Raw genomic sequence first — 19,399 nt, forward strand, 5'->3', positions numbered from 1 at the left:
AAAGAACCATATAAAATATCTTTAAGGTGAAATTAAAACGGATTGCTTTTTAAGGTGATGGATACATTCACTCTCTTGATTGTGGTGATAAGTAGATACATATCAAAACTTAATCAAATTCTATACTTTAAGTATGTGGTTTACTGTATGTCAATCACACATCGCTAAAACTATTTAAAAATAAAAGTGAGTTTAAGTTTTCTATTAAGATTTCTATGCCTTTCCTAGAAATCACTGGACACCTCCACTGGGATATGTGCCAGATGCCTTCCACTTGCTTTCTGAATCCACATTCTGCCTTCTGTCCTGCTCTCTGCCCTGGGGAAGCTGACCTATGGGAACCAAATCAAAGAACTCTGCACCTTCTGGCTTCTAAGTGGGTTCAGCCAAGGGGGAGCCCTGACACGAAATTACAGGGAGAGAAGAGATAAGTGGTTCTTTACTGCCAGACCAGGCCAGTTCTGTGCAGGCCATCCTGAAGGCAGCCTTCTCTACATGACACTCTCTGTCTCTAGGTTCTTTCCTTCCTTCCCCTCCGGTCCAGGGCTAGTAACATTTCTACTGGGTTATACACTTTTACTTGGGGTCCCCTTCCCCCAATTCACACTCTTGAAAACAGTCCCCTTATAAGTAAACTTCCCTAAATATCCTAATTTGGCTATGCCAGCTCCTTCCAGCTGGGATCCTGAATAATAAGGATGTTACAATATCCAGGCAGGAAACAAGAAACACTGCTCTCAAAACACACACACACACACACACACACACACACACACACCCCAAATCATAGAAAGACTGTCCATGGTTAACACTTGAAATTTACTCGACAGAAAATAAACCCTAGGTTCAAAAATTTTATAATATACACGAATTGGCCCTGGTGCAGGAAAAGTAAAGGTAATTATTTTATGGGATTCAAAAGACTCATTGGAGATAAATGCTATGTGCAGATTTCTTTAAGTGGAAAGCTCATCCATCGCATGCAGAGAATTAACTCTGATAGCTATAAAGCACTGCCAAGGGATGCTGTGTGATTCGGTTTTCCTAGCCCATGGGCATCAAGCCAGGTGGTCAGCTGAAGCCTGTTTCTATTATCTACAATCATATGGAGCAGAGAATTGGTTCTCTTCAATTCCCGAGAATTTATTTGACAGAGCATTTTTATGGCATTACTGGGGAAGTGGAAGCCAAACTCTGGATGACAGCCAAAAACATGTTTTTAGTCTGTTCAAACACTATTGGAAGTAAGGAAGCTGTAATGTGTAGAGAAGCAGTAAACAGGCCAATGTGGAACTGGTTCCAACAGAGCACAGGACTACAGATCCACACCATGCATCACGGGGCAGGCTGATAACAGGGCACCAATAGGAATCAAGAGAAAAAGAAGTGTCCCCTTGTAAACACAACAGTACGTAAAACAATTCCATCCTAGCACCCATCTTCAGTGTTCAGAGAGCATTACAGATGGAGAGGGTTATATGGATAATACATGAGAATCCAAAGGAGTTACTCTACACCTACCATGTGTGGCTATCCATTCTTCATTAAACCAAATCCTCTTCCAAAAACAGCTTCTCCTAAGATTTTGCTGGACCATCAAGGATTCCCTGCACAAAGGCAAAGGGTCTATATAATCAGTAAAGGACCTGGCTTGTCTCTAGATTCCTTCCATGAGGTAAGTGATGAAAATCCTTGTGTGTGTATTTTGTTGCATATAAAAAGGTATTTGATCCAGTGAGTTATTCTGTCCTGTGTAGACATGGAAGGAACTATCAGTGGAATGTCATGAACTTAAAGGGGGAGGGAGGAGGGCGGCTCCCACATCAGAACCTCTCACTTATCCTCCCTTTAAGAGGTCCAGGAACTCTATTATCTCTGATCTGGAAGCTCAGAGCACAATATTTCCACCAAACTGATAATAAACTCTCCCAGAGGCTATGTGAACCACTGCTACCAGTATGGCAATGAATGCTGTTTCTCCCCTAACGTAATTAGTGTTGAGATAACATCCTGTTGAATGGAAGGAAGATTCTGTCCTATCTGACCTGTGCAAGATGAACTCATACTCTCACTGTACCCAAGTATTTGTACACAGTACTTGAAAATTCTGCTACAGAATTTCAAGTACTGCTACAGTACTTGAAAATTCAGAAAAACGAGCAACTCCACCCTCCCCTTTATGCACCAGAGAGCTAAGAGGGACGCTTCCTGACAGGAACACAATCACAGAACATGCTGGTGGCCAGCCAGGAGTTCAGAATTTCCAGCCTGTGTCTGAGTCAGTACACCACAGGTTTTAACCACGGTCAAGTACCACTCATGCCGCCTTAGGGTTTATTCCTGGAGCTGCCCCACAGAACAAATGGATCCTGGAGAATCGGCTCCCTCCCCCCTTAAGCTTTCTAAAATGCAGTCAGCTGCCCATGCTGTTGAAGCCAAGAGCTACAGAACACACATTATGTGTGTTAGGGGCCTGACTTTGCCATCTGGCCTGGTCCTCCAGAACTCGGGCTGCAGAACTGGCTGGTGTCACTGACAGTTTTAAGGGTCTATTTATTTTGGTGGTGATTAGCAAAGAGTGCAAATCTCTGACTAAACCCACAAAGGGATGTTGTTTGTAAAAATAAACAAGGCAAAAACTGTTTCAGTGCCTTCCTCTGTTTAAATTATAAAGCCAACCAAAAGCTCACAATGAGAAGGTAGGAAAATATGGAGGAAAAGAAATTTTTAGCAAAATGATAAGATTAAAGAAACAAAAACAAAGAGAATCACCAGACAGTAATAACTTACACTTAAGGTGATTCTTGAAATAACAAACCTCAAAAATCAATCAGCAAAAACATCCCGTAAGTCAATGGGTCATACTCCACTGAGCCCCAAACTTATTTCCTTATTGCCTCATTTCCAATTACGTGGGAAGTAAAACATGTAAAATACGGAACTGTTTCTTTAAAACATCTTCAAACGTCCAGAATATGGCCTCCAGGTGCCTCTACCCTTCTGGGAAAACGCCTCTTGGCTCTGGCTAGGCTTAGGAGAGACACCTGGCTTTAGCAAAAACAAAAGATCCATGAGATCAGGTCATCCGTGGCTCCCTGCATTATAGCCATGATGTGCTTTAGTAGGGGGCCATCTTATTTGTCACTATGGAGCTAAAGCATCCTATGTTTCTCCCCCTAAGGAAGCACAAGAATACAGGCTCATAAGTGCTTTCTCTTCAGAGGCACCTATGGCCCTCGTACCGTATGCTCCTCTTACCTCTCGCTCCTTGGAGGCCATTTCCAGAGGGTCCTGTTAACCCTCCCAAGTTGTGACCTCCTTCCTTCCCCAGTCACTCCACCTACTTCTAGCTCTTCACTCCTCTTTGCCCTACTTCTAGTCTTAGAGCCCAGGGAGAGGCAAACAGGGACAAGAGTCCACTGAGAGGCAAGCAGGTGGGGGATGATAAAGAATGGGTAGGCAGGATGCTGGGTAGGCAAGATGATAAAGAATGGGTAGGCAGGAAAAGAGGCAGGGAGGAGAGGGCATCCTCAGGCAGAACCCCTTCCTCTTCCCATGCCAGTATGCAGTGCCCTATTCTACCTGCAGCCATGGGTCTCAGCAACTTAAAGCAAACTCAAAGCAAAAGTCAACAATCACCCACAATGCTCCTGCACAGCCTCCGTCCTACATTTCCTGTCCAAGGCCCTGCTTCAGGGGTGAGTGAAAAGCCCTGAGATGTCCTGTCCGTTTATCAGCATGATTAAGAAAAATGTGACTTGGGTCCCTTAAGAGTAAAACCTTGAAGTCATCTTTCATTGCTTCTATTCTCTGCCAAGGTTACAGAGATTTAATGGAGTGGCCCCCTCAGTTCCCAAGGTAAGTATGTTCCCAATTGAGGACCAAAGTTACTTTTCTTATTTATTTATTTTTTCCTAGAAGGAAGTGCTCCTACTAAGGCCTACGACTTTAGTTACCCTTTAATCTTTTTAGATTCTTAAAAAGGAAGCGGGGGCACTAGAAATGGCAGACCAACCATACCAGAAGCAGGGAAGATCGTGCACTCTCACAGGAAATGCTCAGGTGTTTAAGTTCTTAGCACATTCGTTCATTTCACATTCACATTCAACACTGAGTGCTTCTCTAGGCCAGGACCAAGCAGGACAATCCTACCGAGAAGTCACAACAGAGAACAAACCACCACATTTAAAATGTGTACTAAGAGTGCAAAGGTAAAACGAATATTTCATATTGAATAGAGTCAGTGTGTAAGAATAAAGAAATTCAGCATTTTCTTTTTTTTATTTTTTTTTAAATGTTTATTTATTTCTGAGAGAGAGAGACAGAGTGCGAGTGGGGGTGGGGGGCAGAGAGACAGAGGAAGACACAGATCCGAAGCAGGCTCCATCCAGACTCCGAGCTGTCAGCACAGAGCCAGACGGGGGACTCGAACTCATGGACTGTGAGATCATGACCTGAGCTGAAGTCGGACACCCAACCAACTGAGCCACCCAGGCGCCCCAGAAACTCAGCATTTTCAAGTCTTCTTTTGAACTAAAAAGCACTATACAAATTCTATTAGAAAAGCTGATGCATTTTTATCTGGTCACTTTTACAAATACCTTGATTACGTATTTGTATTGAAATATATCTGACATATAACTCTGTAATTTTAAGGTGTGCCGCATTTATACACTGTGATATCATTGCCATTGTAGCAATAATTAACACGTCTACCATGTTCTTTTTAGTGGTTGGAATCATGAAGTTCTAGTCTCTTAGCAAATTTGATGATTTTATTTATTTTTATTTTTTTATTATTTTTTTAATTTTTGTTAACTATTTATTTTTGAGAGAGAGACAGAGTGTGAGTGGGGTAGGAGCAGAGAGAGAGGGAGACACAGAATCCGAAGCAGGCTCCAGCCTCTGAGCTGTCAGCACAGAGCCCGATGCGGGGCTTGACCTCAAGAACTGTGAGATCATGACCTGAGCTGAAGTCAGACACTTACCGACTGAGCCACCCAGGCGCCCTGCAAATTTGATTATTTTAATACAGTATTGTTGACTAGGTTGACGATACTGTACAATTAGATTTCTAGGTCTTATTTACCTCTTGTTGCAAGTTTGTACCCTTAAACAATATGTCCTATCCTCCCACCCTCTAAAGGATTTTTAAATATATTTTTAAAAATTTTTAATGTTTATTTTTGAGGGGGGTAGGGGCAGAGAGAGAAGGAGACACAGAATCTGAAGCAGGCTCCAGGCTCTGTGCTGACAGTTCAAGCCCATGAACTGTGAGATCATGACCTGAGCCGAAGTTGGACACTTAACCAACTGAGCCATCCAGGTGCCCTAGGATTTTTAAATTAATATTTCAGTCTTGAGATTTCAACCAAGGGGAAAATGAATATAAAATCTATTTCATTCTATGCACAACGTGCCTCTGAAGGATACTAAGAAACTAATAAATAATAAATAACAAATAGGGGCTCCCTACAGAAAGGAAGGCTGAGAGTACAAGACAGAAAGTTTTTTTTTGTTTTTTGGTTTTTTTTTTTTTACACGTAGCTCTATTTAAATGTCTTATATTTGAAACCTGGAATATATTTCCCAAAGACAATTTTTAAAATAAGCTTACTTTATTTTTTTTTCAATATATGAAGTTTATTGTCAAATTGGTTTCCATACAACACCCAGCGCTCATCCCAAAAGGTGCCCTCCTCAATACCCATCACCCACCCTCCCCTCCCTCCCACCCCCCATCAACCCTCAGTTTGTTCTCAGTTTTTAAGAGTCTCTTATGCTTTGGCTCTCTCCCACTCTAACCTCTTTTTTTTTTTTCCTTCCCCTCCCCCATGGGTTTCTGTTAAATTTCTCAGGATCCACATAAGAGTGAAAACATATGGTATCTGTCTTTCTCTGTATGAAAAATAAGCTTACTTTAAAAAGGCGAAGTAGGATAAAAAATTTAATTCTAACTGGACTAACATGTATACAAAGAATGCCACATAGCACTTTATTGTGGCTCCTTAAAATATATTTACTTATAACACTGTTAGATTAGAAATATGCTTTAATAGGGGCGCCTGAGTGGCTCAGTCAGTTGAGCATCCGACTTCAGCTCAGGTCATGATTTCATGGTTCATGAGTTTGAGCCCCGTGTCAGGCTCACTGTTGTCAGTGCAGAATCCCCTTTGGATCCTTTGTCCCCCTATCTCTCTGCCTGCCCCCTGACTTTGGAGTGCTCTCTCTCTCAAAAATAAACAAACATTTTTTAATTAAAACAAAAAGAAATATGCTTTAATATACAGTAGCCTTCAATGTAACATCGTTATGAAAACCTGAGTAAGTTGAAATTTAATATTTTATCCTGAGCAGGCAGCATTAGCACAGGGAGACCCTGCCTCCCTCTGTGAGCTCCTACCGTGCTTTTCATACCCACCTACACTGAGTTCCGATCACAAAGGCCTCGTCCCCTTAAAAAGAACTCACTGCAGCCTTGAGCCTTAACTGGCTGTCCCTCCCACTGTGTTAAATTCTCTTTCCCAGGATCTTTGAATGGTTCATTCCTCTCCATTCTGGCCTCTGTCCCCAACACCTGCGTGGAGATAATTTCCTGAGCAACTTACACTTGACCTACTTTATTTTCTTCTCTACATTTATTACCAGGCCATTTCAAGTCACCCAGTGGGGCACCTGGATGGCTCAGTCAGTTAAGCGCCTGACTCCTGATCTCTGCTCAGGTCATGATCTCCCGGTTCGTGATTCAAGCCCTGCATTGGACTCTGCGCTGACAGTGTGGAGCCTGCTTGGGATTTTCTCTCTCTCCCTCAGTCTCTGCCCCTCCCCTGCTCGCACTCCCTCTTTCAAAATAAACTTTAAAAATAAAGAAATAAAATAAATTCACCTCGCTTACTCATTTGTTTATATATTTATTTCATCTCCTCATCTCACCTCCAACAGACTATAAGCACCAGGAGATCCCCAGAGTATAGCACAATGCCTGGCATAAATAGCTGCTCAACAGATATTTGTTGGATGAAAGAATGAACGAATGCATCATATTAAATGGTGATAGACTGAAAGCTTTCCTCTCAGATCGCAAATAAGAAAAGGATGTCCACTCTTGCCACTTCTAGTCAACATTGTACTGGAGTTTCTAGTCGGGGCAATTAGGCAAGAAAACGAAATGAAAAGCATTCAGATTGGAAAGGAAAAAGCAAAACTATTTCTATTTGCAAATGACAGCATCGTGTATATAAAAATCCTAAATATCACACACGCACGCTTTCAGAACTAGTTAAGTTCAGCAAGGTTGCAGGCTACAGACCAAACATCAGTTGCATTCCAAACACTAGAAATGAACAGTTGAAAATGAAATTAAGAAAACAACTCTATTTATAATGATATCAAAATGAATAAAAACTTAGGAATAGGTATAACCAAACAACTCCAACACTTGTAAGCTGAAAACTATAAAACATTATTGAAAGAAGTTAAAGGGGCGCCTGGGTGGCTGAGTCGGTTAAGCATCCGACTTCAGTTCAGGTCATGATCTCACAGTTCGTGGGTTCGAGTCCTATGTCGGGCTCTGTGCTGACAGCTCAGAGCCTGGAGCCTGCTTTGGATTCTGTGTCTCCCTCTCTCTCTGCCCCTCCCCCGCTCCGGCTCTGTTCTCTCTCTCTCTCTCTCTCTCTCTCAAAAATAAATAAACAGCCTTGTCTTCCTTGTTATCAAATAGGGATAAAAGTAGTAGCCACCTCATCGGACTGTGAGACAATTAAATGAATTAATGTAAAGTGCTCAGAATGGTATCAGTATATTGTGTCTAAGAGCAATAAGGCTCCTTAGTTCCCAAAAGGTTGGCTCCTTTATTTATTTTTTTAAGTTTATTTATTTATTTTGAAACAGAGAAAGAGAGAGAGAGAGCACGCGCGTGCAAGCAGGAGAGGTGCAGAAAGAGAGGTAGAGAGAGAGAGAATCCCAAGGGGCTACACACTGTCAGCACAGAACCCAATATGGGGACTTGAACTCACCCACTGAGAGATCATGACCTGCGCCAAAATCAAGAGTCCAACTGACTGAGCCACCCAGGTGCCCCAATGTTGTCTCCTTTAAAAAAGGATGCTTGCTAATCTGAAGTAATTTGTCATTGGGTCTCCTGAACCCAGAATAAAACGGGAGAAAAGTCAAGCAAAAAAGTCCACTGGGGAAGCTAGCTTGCTACACTGAGTGGGCTCTAAACTATTTTGGAGTACACAGCTTCTACCCTTCCTTCACATCGTAACCACAGGGTACTCTATGCACTTTTTTTCCTCCAAGACAGACAGTGGTGACTGGTGGAGGAGGATGTTAGGGGACAAAAGCAGTCAATTATATGAACAAGTTTTGTTTTTATTTTCATTTTTTAACATTTATTCATTTTTGAGAGTGAGAGAGGCAGAGCATGAGCAGAGGAGGGGCAGAGAGAGCAGGAGACACAGAATCAGAAGCGGGCTCCAGACTCCACGCTGTCAGCACAGAGCCCAACTCGGGGCTCAAACCCACAGACCACGAGAACACGACCTGAGCTAAAGTCTGACGCTTAGCCGACTGAGCCACCCAGGTGCCCCTATATGAACAAGTTTTTTGAAGTATGGTATTTGCTTTCCTGTTCAAGACTGTTGGAAGAGAGGAAGTTAGAGAAATGAATGGCCCTCCCATTCTTCTGCAATTTGAGTTCAGTTCTCTTATTTCACAGCAAATGCAGAACTATTCTGGGCAGACCTTGCCTTCTCTCCTTTCTTCTTTACACAAACATTCCTTTACTACAAACTGTCTAGGATAAGATCTGCCTTAGAGCAGAGCTTCCTGATTATACCTTGCAGCCCAAGCCAGACCTATGGAAAGGACTTACGGTTGATGGTGAAGGCAACCATCCTAACGTTTTTTTTTTTTTTTTTTTTTTTTTTATTTTGGGACAGAGAGAGACAGAGCATGAACGGGGGAGGGGCAGAGAGAGAGGGAGACAGAATCGGAAACAGGCTCCAGGCTCTGAGCCATCAGCCCAGAGCCTGACGCGGGGCTCGAACTCACGGACCGCGAGATCGTGACCTGGCTGAAGTCGGACGCTCAACCGACTGCGCCACCCAGGCGCCCCAACCATCCTTTATCTCCATTGCAAACCCTGGCTACAGCTACTTGTCGGGCCTGTAGTCTATATCTTTTCTGTTTCTACAAGTCTTCAGATCACTGTGGAAATCGTTATTGCAAATAAACCCTCCCTTCTCTTGATCTCAGGACAACATGAGGCTAGAGTTGATCTGAAAGGCTACATGCACATAGACTTAAGAGGGGAAGTTTCAAGCATATCCCATGACTTGCATGGTAAGGACTCAAAATATGCTTGTTGAATAAACAGTCCGTATATAAGGAGGTATGCTGGTGTTCTCAAATGGTAACCATTTATTGTATTTAATATAGTCATAATCACATCAGGATCTTATAAAATCATCAATCTTATTCAGATTAAGCAAATAGGATATAATTTTATAGGCCTGAGAGGACTAATGGATACAGGAGAGGCACAGACCCAATTTAAATACTTTCTAGCTGTGTATTTCTTTTTTTTTTTTAAGGTTATTTATTTTGAGAGGGAGAAAGAGAGAGAGAGAGAGAATGAAAGAGTGGGGCAGGGCAGAGAGAGAGGAGAGAGAGAATCCCAAGCAGGCCCAGCAATGTGGGGCTCGAACTCCCGAATCATGAGATCATGACCAGAGCCAAAGTCAGACCTTAACCAACTGAGCCATCCAGGAGTCCCTCTAGCTGTGTGATTCTTAACACACTATCAAACTTCTACAAGTTTACTTCCTCATCTGTAAAGGGGGATTGGAAGTTATAGCTACCTCATGGGCTATTTCAAGAATTAACTTTAAAAACAGTAAAGCACCAGGCAAATCTTCTTGATATTCTTAGTTATTTAACATATGTGCACACTCTATAAGTATAATATCTCTGTTAACTACATAGAAGTTTTTAAAGAAAAGCTTTTAAAGAGATAATGTCAGATATCACTTTACACCTTCAGACTGGCTAGTATGAAGAGAACAAGAAATAACAAGTGTTGGTAAGGATGCAGAGAAAAGGGAACCCTCCTGCACTTTTGGTAATCAGGTACATTGATGCAGCCACTATGGAAAATAGTACAAAAGCTCCTCAAAAAATTAAAAATAGAGGTATCACACAACCCAGAAATTCCACTTCTGGGTAGTTACCCAAAGAAAATGGCCAGCCAGGGGTGCCTGGGTGGCTCAGTCAGTTAAGTATCAGACTCTTGATTTTGGCTCAGGTCATGATCTCATGGTTTGTGGGCTCAAGCCCTGCCTCAGGCTCTGCACTAACAGGACAGAGCCTGCTTGGAATGCTCTCTCTGCCCCTCCCCTGCTTGTGTGCTCATGTGCACTTGCTTGCTTGCTCTCTCTCTCAAAAAAAATAAACTTCAAAATTTTTAAGGAAAATGGTAAGCCAATCTGAGGCGATCTGTGCACCCCTATGATCTTTGCAGAATTCTTCACAATAGCCAACATACGGAAGCAACTTAAGTGTCCATTCATGGATGAAATGATAAATTAGATGTAGTATATATACAATGGAATACTACTCAGCCATAAAAAAGAATGAAATCTTACCATTGTCACATGGATGGACCTAGAAGGTATAATGCTAAGTGAAATAAGTCACAGAGAGACAAATACCATACGATTTCACTTATATGTGGAATACTAAAAAACCAAACAATGAACAAACAAAATGAAACAGGAACAGATTCATAGATACAGGAAACAGTTGGTTACCAAAGGGAGAAGGGCTGGAAGGAAGGCAAAAAAGGTGAAGAGGATTCAGAGGTACAAACTTCTAGATATAAAATAAGTAAGTCACGGAGATATAATGCACAGCATTGGGAATACAGCCAATATAACACTGTCCTAATTTTGTATGGTGACAAATGGTAGCTAGACTGTGAGGATTATTTCATAATGTATAAAAATATCGAATTACTATCATGTACACCTGAAACTAACAGGATAGTATATGTCAATTATACTTTAATGATAAATAGAGAAAGATGCTCAGAGGCATTGAACACAAGTTAAATTAGAAAGGAATTATCAGCAGCCCAAGAAAAATCAATCTGCGTAGGTTCATCGTGCTGAGAACTTGGAAAAATGAATCGCTGGTGACAGGCCTAACCTAGGACCGCAGCGTTCACAAGGAGCAGAATCGCATCCACTGCAGGCACTTTTCCTTTAACCCATCACCCAGCCACTGCTTTCCCGCTCCCCTCCTCTCACTGCTCCACTCGGGGGAGCCCAGCCCGCTCCCTCTCCATCGGCCCTCTTCAGGACCTCTCCGCAGAGTCTACTCTGACCCTTCGGCCTACCGGCTTCCGGCTCGCAGGCCCAGCAACTAGCATTCCGCCAGACGCCAGACACCCTTTCACCTCGACCTTTAGAAAACGGAAGACAGAAAAAGCCCCGGAGGAGGTGGGGTGCCGGGGCTGCGGGTGGCCTTGGAGCGGGCATGCGCAGAGGCCGCGGCGGCCTGCGGGCCTGGGAGAAGCGGAGAAGGCGCCGCCAGGGTGAGCAGTCCCCTCGCTTGGACGCTGCTCGGGGAGCTGACCCCGGCTAGCCAGCGCCCACCCCGGCCTCCCGGCCCACTTCCAAGAGGCTGCGGGGGCCGTCTGGCGCGCTGGGGCAGGAAGGCATAGCGGCAGCTCCCGGAGGGGCGGAGCCCCGCGCCGGCGCAGGGTTGGCGGGCCGCCGGGGGCGCTGCGTACCTGGTAGCGGCCGGTGAGCAGCTGGCTCCGCGATGGCGTGCACAGCGGTTGCGTGTAGTAGTTGTCCAGGAGCACCCCGCCGGCTGCCAGCTCGTCCAGGTGCGGCGTGCGGATATTCGAGCCGTGGAAGCTCACGTCGTTCCAGCCCAGGTCGTCCGCCAACACGAAGACGAGATGCGGCGGCCGGTCGGCCCCGGCTCCTGCGCCCGGCCGGGACGGCAGCAGTAACAGCCGCAGCAGCAAGGGGAGGACGCCGGGGAGGAGCGGCCGCCGCGGGCTGGGGCCTCGGGGCAGGCTCGCAGCGCCGCGCCGGCCCATCCTTCGCGGCCCACGGTCCCCGAGCCTGTGGCGCCGCCAGCCTCAGACACCGGTTATAGAATCAGGAACTGGGCGGCCGGGGCCTGCCCCGCCTCCGCAAGGGATTTCACCCGCGGCCGACTGCGGGCTGGAAAGACCCGGCGCCCGAGCCCCCGCCGATCCCGGGCCGGTGTGACGGGGGAGGAGCCAGCGGAGAAGCACTCGGGGCTCCCGCAGCTCAGCTCCGTGGAAAGTCACTTGATAGGAGCCACGATTGCATCGTAGCATCCTCAAAGAGGAGCAGATTTGTTCTTTTTAGTAACTCTTCGCAGTTTACAAAGTCTTTCGTTAAATTTCGCAACAACCTCGGCAACTGGAAATTTAGTTAACGCACCTTTCTTCTCTCACTCCCCCCAATAAAGAAGCTTTTAGTTGGTTGAGCCTAACCCGAACTCAGATCCTGAGCTGTGTGATGTTTTAAAGGTCGTAGGGGAATTATTTCCGGCAAAAGACCTCAGCCTTGTGCAAGTGAGAAGTCGTTGGAGAGGTAGAGCTCTAGGTGATGTTTCAGATTCATTTTGAATAGTATACGCCTGTGAAGCCACTTCCTCCTCACTACCCAGAAAGGAGCCAAATACACACTCCGATTGCAAGGTGCCCTTTTGAAGGTGCAGTTTTACTGAGGCTGCCTGAGGATTGTTTGGAGTGTCCTGTGACCATTGAGTAGCTCATTAGTTTGTCTAGGTAGAAGCCCCTTCATGGCTGGCTTCCTGACACTCAACTAGTGAACCAAAGAAGTAAAGTATCTTATTTGCCCGAAATCATCTGTGGATGGAAGGAAAAAATACCCTTAATCACATGCTCATTGAATTGGGAAGTTAGCCTTATGATTAGTACATTGCCATCCAAAACTTTCTGCCTGTTCCATGTCTGGAGATAGACTATAACTATTTATAGTTATATGGGGGAAATTATGCACTGTATCCCTTCAGGTTATCTGAGTCTGATTCCATGGGAATTATTTCACAGCTTTTTAAGTTGTGGATAACTGATAGCAATGGAAACCAATTCTTTATACATATGCAGATGAATTCTGTCCAGCGGAGTGGCAATCCTCACCAACCACCATGGATGAAAGCAGTTCAGCCTCCACTTGCGCATTTATTGTAATATTCCTGATCTGATCCTTGAGATTGTCCTTTGAATTCGTTTTAACACCTTACCAGTTTCCTCATTAGTGAACGAAATAAAATAAAATCTTCAACATGTATTCTTTTTTATATTTGTACAAGAGTCATGATTTTATCTTTTTTAAAAATTATCCTTTAGGGGTGCCTGGGTGGCTCAGTCGGTTGAGCGTCTGACTTCCGCTCAGGTCATGATCTCAAGGCTGATTAGTTGGAGCCCAGCCTCGGGCTCTGTACTGACAGCTCAGGCTGGAGCCTGCTTCAGATTCTGTGTCTCCCCCTCTCTCTACCCCTCCCCTGCTCACACTCTGTGTCTCTCTTCTCTCTGTAATAAATAAACATTAAAAAAATTAATTAAAAATTTTTTTTAAATTATCCTTTAACACATGGATTGTGTTCCTCTTGCATGTAATTATTTTACTTTGCATGAAGTGGATTAGTTTGTCACATCCACTTTCATCTCTAGTGGAGTCAATGAAACTTAGGAAAAAATTTAAATTTAGCATTAAATTCAAAAGAATATTTTTAATTGCTGTTTGACTCTTATGTGAAGACTTGAAAATCCTTTAAAGACCCTGCAAGATGTTAAAGGCTTGAGAATTCTCCACTATGACCCTTGCATGTCTTCCCCATAACTGTTTCTCTCTACCCTTCCTGATAGAAATCAAATTGACCAAACATGGCTGCTAATCTGCAGAAACAGTCCCTCCATTGACCACCTGCTCCAGAAACTAGCTAAACTTGCACTGAGATTTCTCATAGCCTGCATTTTCAAATAAAAACCTATGCTAATCATGCTCTGGAAATGTGCAAATGAGTTAATCAAAAAGAGCTAATTCGATTTTCTGTCTATGTATTGAACACATAATATGCAGTAAAGGTTGGTGATTATGAAGTCTCTCAGTTGGAGTTTGTCTGATGTTTCCTGATGATTAGACTCAGGTGATGGGTTTGTGCAAAAATATCCTAACAGTGATATATCTTCTTGTTCCTTCATATTAAGAAGGACATGATGTTGATGTCTTATTTGATCACTTTGTTTTTTTAAAAAAAATTTTTTTTTAACGTTTATTTATTTTTGAGACAGAGAGAGACAAAACATGAACGGGGGAGGGTCAGAGAGAGGGAGACACAGAATCTGAAACAGGCTCCAGGCTCTGTGCTGTCAGCACAGAGCCTGACACGGGGCTCGAACTCACGGACCGCGAGATCATGACCTGAGCCGAAGTCGGCCGCTTAACCGACTGAGCCACCCAGGCGCCCTGATCACTTTGTTAAGGTAGCCATTTCTCTGCTGTAAAGTTAATATTTCACTGATCATTATTTTATGGGGAGATACTTTGAGAATATGTTTATATTTTGTTATTTCTAAAAGTTTTGCTTATTAGTTTTAGTGCCCAGTGATACTTCTTGCTTTGATCTATTATTATTAGGATGGTTGCTGAACGGTGATTTTCTAATTCCATCATCCTTCTATATTTAGTAGTTGCCAAGTTTGCCTTCTCCCTCATTAATTTGCTTATTTAAATTACTACGAAATCATGGCTTCTTGTTTTAATCACTGTGCTATAATACTTTACTATAATTATTTCAATCCTCCGATTTCCTCTGATTTAGCCAATGGGAGCCCCTTCATTCTAGCTCTTGTGTCCTTTTGGCATATCCTCTTTAACCTCTGAGCACTCTCTTACTTTTTGGTGCAAAGAGATATTCTAGATTCATCTTGTATTTTTCCTTCCCTAACTGTGGAATTAACATTTCTCCTAGGAACTGTGATTCCTTTTAGTGGAGGATGACATCTAGAAACCAGTGTCTGTGTTATAGGTATGCTGGTTGCCTCTGGGCTGTCATTAGTTCTAGGATCTCTCATCAGACAAAGATAGGAACTAGATGTATGTATTCACACACACACACATACATAAGTGTATATATACACCATATTGACACATACGTACAGATATAAAACCATGAGTTTATAGTCAATACCTCCAATTCTGCTTTCCCCCATATGTGTGTGTGTATATATATATATATATATATATATATACACATATATATATATGGGTAGTACCAGTTTTCATTGTTAGCAGCCATTAAAGTGCTATACTTTAAATTTTTTGCCATCTGATATGAGAAATGGTATCTTAGGATAGTTTTTGGTTTCATATTTATGAGTAAGTTTAAACATCTTTTGAGATGTTGAAGAGCCATTTTTACATCATTTTTGTGAATTGTGTCATTTTTGACTAGGTTCAGTCTTTTTCTCAATTTTCATTTAAGTTTACTTGTTTCTTTTGAGAGAGAGAGGGAGAGAACTCGAGAGGGGGAGGGGCAGAGAGAGAGAGAATCCCAAGCAGGTTCGGTGCCGCGAGCACAGAGCCTGACAAAGGGCTCAAACTCACAAACCATGAGACCATGACCTGAGCCAAATCAAGTCACATGCTTAACCAACTGAGCCACCCAAGCACCCCTTTTCCCCTCAATTTTAAGAGTTCTTTATATATTAGAGATGTTACCTCTTTAACTATCTTCATGCATATGATATTTCTCACATTGGGTCTATCTGAAGGATAAATCCCTATAACTGGAATTGCTGAATTAAAGTGTATGTGCATTTTGAGAGAGTATGATACTATGATATGTATCACAAATATTTTCTCCCAGTTTGCCAACTGTCAAATATTTTGTTATGGTGTTTTTTGATATGCCAACGTCATTTTTTTTAATGTAGTCAAATTTATCAATTCTTTTTGTATTGCATCTGGATTTTGAGTCATGGTTAGACTTTCCTTATACCAAAGTTAAATTCACCCATGTTTTCTTCTAGTTTTTGTATGGCTTCACTTTTCACATTTAGATCCCTCATCCATTAGGATTTATTTCTGTGTATGGTGTGAAATATGGATCTAATTTTATCTTTTTCCAAATGCTTACCCAGTTATCCTAGCACCGTTCATAAAGAAAATAAAGAAGTCCATCTTGGGGCAGCTGGGTGGCTCAGTTGGTTAAGCTGCCTTCGGGTCAGGTCATGATCTCCCAGTCCATGGGTTTGAGCCCCACATCAGTCTCTGTGCTGACAGCTCAGAGACTGGAGACTGCTTCAGATTCTGTGTCTCCCTCTCTCTTTCTGCTCCTCCCCTGCTTGCAATCTGTCTCTTGCTCTCTCTCAAAATAAACATTGAAAAAATATTTTTAAAAAGGCAGTCCATCTTTGCCCCACTGCTATGAGATGCCACATTTATTATAAGCTTAATTTTCTCATATACTTGAGTCTATTTCTTGGTTTCCTGTCCAGATAACAGTACCACACTGTTTCAGTTACAGAGGCTTTTCAATATGTTTTAATGTATGATAGGAATAGTGACTCATAACTTAATTTTTACTGTTTTCCTTGTTATTCCTGTATGCTTATTTTGTCATATGAACTTTAACATCAACATGTCCAGTTCCATTAAAAAAAATTTTGCTGGGGGGCGCCTGGGTGGCTCAGTCAGTTGAGCATCTGACTTCGGCTCAGATCATGATCTTGTGATTCGTGAGTCTGAGCCCTGTGTTGGGTTCTGTGCTGACAGCTCAGAGCCTGGGGCCTGCTTCAGATTCTTTGTCTCCCTCTCTCTCTGCTCCTCCCCCACTTGCACTCTGTCTCTCTCTCTCTCTCTCAAAAATAAATAAATAGTTTTTTTAAATGTTTTTAATTTGTTGGTATTTTTATTGGAAGTGCATTAAATTTATAAGTTAAATTAGGAACAACTGAAATATTTATAATATTAAGTTGCCATATCTAAAAATAAAGGTTATCTTCCATTTATTAAGTCTATTTTTGTGTCTTGTAGAAGTCTTAAAAATTGTCCACATACCAGTTTTGTGCTTTGCTTGTTAAATTTATTCCTAAGTATTTTATCTTCTCTGTTGCTATTGAAATGGTGCTTTCTGTACCATTATCTCCTTTAACTGGTTATTATTTGTGGACATGAAGGTTACTGCAAGGTAATTTATATTCTGCCAAATACTGAATTATTTTACTGTTTGTGTGAGTTTAATTATTGATTTTTAAGAGTGTTTCCAGTATATAATCATATTGATAAAAGCCATTCCAATCAGTTAGAAGAAGCAAAAATTAGGACTGAAATAAAGGCAGCTCCCAACTCAGCAATGGGTATAAAAGTTAATTTGGGGGTAGGTGGAGAACTTGGAACTTGGGCTATGTTTTTTACATAGAAAAGATAGTATACATAATACCTGGTTTGCATTCCATCCCACACAAAACCTATTTAACCCATAGTTAAATCTCTTAACTCCTCAAGTCAATAAGAAAAAGACCAACAATCAATTTTTAAATGGGCAAAATATAGAAACATAACAATAGCTTATAGAAAAGGAAATAAAAGCGGTCATTAAATAAATGAATAGATGTTCAACCTCGCTCAAGAGGAAAAATACAAATTGGAACTTCAATAATAAGGCACTGGTACTAGTGGTAACTCACTGCTTTGGGTGTGGTATAAAGAAACAAACCCTTGGGGCGCGTGGGTGGCTCAGTCGGTTGAGCGTCCGACTTCAGCTCAGGTCACCATCTCGCGGTCCGTGAGTTCGAGCCCCGCTTCGGGCTCTGGGCTGATGGCTCAGAGCCTGGAGCCTGCTTCCGATTCTGTGTCTCCCTCTCTCTCTGCTCCTCCCCCGTTCATGCTCTGTCTCTCTCTGTCTCAAAAATAAATAAACATTAAAAAAAAAATTAAAAAAAAAAAGAAACAAACCCTCTAATGCATTCATCACAAAAGTGAAATTTGGCATAACCTCTAAGAGGACAATATCTACTTGCATATCTCTCAAAATGCACATACACTTTAATTCAGCAATTCCAGTTATAGGGATTTATCCTTCAGATACACCCAATGTGAGAAATATCATATGCATGAAGATAGTGATTTTAATTTTACTTTTATTAGAAAAAGGCAAATAAGGGGGCGCCTGGGTGGCTCAGTCGGTTAAGCGGCCGACTTCGGCTCAGGTCATGATCTCCTGGTCCGTGAGTTCAAGTCCCGCTTCTGGCTCTGTGCTGACAGCTCAGAGCCCGGAGCCTGTTTCAGATTCTGTGTCTCCCTCTCTCTGACCCTCCCCCGTTTATGCTCTGTCTCTCTCTGTCTCAAAAATAAAAAAACGTTAAAAAAATTTAAAAAAAAAAAAAGGCAAATAAGAAGGCTTGGTCAAATTGATTATGGGATACCAAGCAGTCATTCAAAAGGATGATATGGAATAATCTCTAAGATATATCATTAATTTTTAAAAGGCAAAAAAACATTATGCTTTGTACACCTTCATTTAAAAATATATGTATAGATGCGCATATGTATCTAAATTCATGTATTTTCATATATTGAGAGAGAGATGCTTATGCATTGATAGAGTATCTCAAGGAAACAGAAGAAATAATAATTTTGATTGTCCTTGGGTACACAGGTTGCAGAAAAGGAGAAACACTAACTTTTCACCACATATCCTTTATGCCTTATAAATTTTTAACTCTATACATATATTATCTATTTCTAATAATATTATTAATGGTAATAACATAATTTACATTTAAACAAAAAGTAAAATCCATTTTGAGAACAGAGTGCTAAGCACAAATGTTCCCCAATGAACATGTTTGTAAAGCTCCAAGGTCATGAAGTAAGAAAGTCACACAGAAGCTCTTGCCATGCCTCTTGATTTCTCCAGTTTACAGACCCCAGTTTCTTGGCATGGTACTAACTGGCTACAAGGTATGCTGAGAAGTCAGGATACCTATGTTTTGATCCTTCTTTCAACCCGTTTCATTTTAGTATCTTTGAATATGATAAACATTGTATACAAAGGTTAAACATTTCTAAACACTTTATCTCTAAATGTGTAACGGTTGAGGTAGAGATAAGAATGCCAAGAAGTCTTTCTTCAGATAGAAAACCTGAAATTCACTAACTAAATGTGGTAAACCGTGGCTGGTATTACTCAATGCCTCCTCATACCCCACATAGTCCAGAAGGAGATAGACTTGAACAACAGAAAGAATATCCAAACTTTGTTATTTTAGATGTCAGCTCTTTGGGGTGCCTGGGTGGCTCAGTCATTTGAGTGTCTGACT

The 19,399-nt window shown here is 42.1% G+C and overlaps 1 protein-coding gene across 3 annotated transcripts in view; it reads right to left on the reverse strand.

Annotated features, from left to right (window-relative positions):
- ARSB (arylsulfatase B) overlaps positions 1-12,580 on the reverse strand; it is a 169,439-nt gene extending 156,859 nt beyond the window's left edge. For 2 of the 3 annotated variants that reach the window (XM_047088414.1, XM_047088429.1), the window contains exon 1: positions 11,795-12,580. In XM_047088414.1, the coding sequence (XP_046944370.1) occupies positions 11,795-12,112 (318 nt within the window). In that variant the 5' untranslated portion in view covers positions 12,113-12,580. Of the gene's footprint in view, positions 1-1,521; positions 4,317-11,794 lie in introns of those variants that run through there. The other variant, XM_047088421.1, reaches the window with a different exon arrangement.
- Positions 12,581-19,399: the final 6,819 nt, after the last annotated feature.

This window comes from Lynx rufus, unplaced genomic scaffold (genome assembly GCF_022079265.1).
Source record: "Lynx rufus isolate CCGP_SWC_20201006 ecotype Redwood Valley unplaced genomic scaffold, mLynRuf1.p SCAF_1, whole genome shotgun sequence".
Classification (NCBI taxonomy): domain Eukaryota; kingdom Metazoa; phylum Chordata; class Mammalia; order Carnivora; family Felidae; genus Lynx; species Lynx rufus.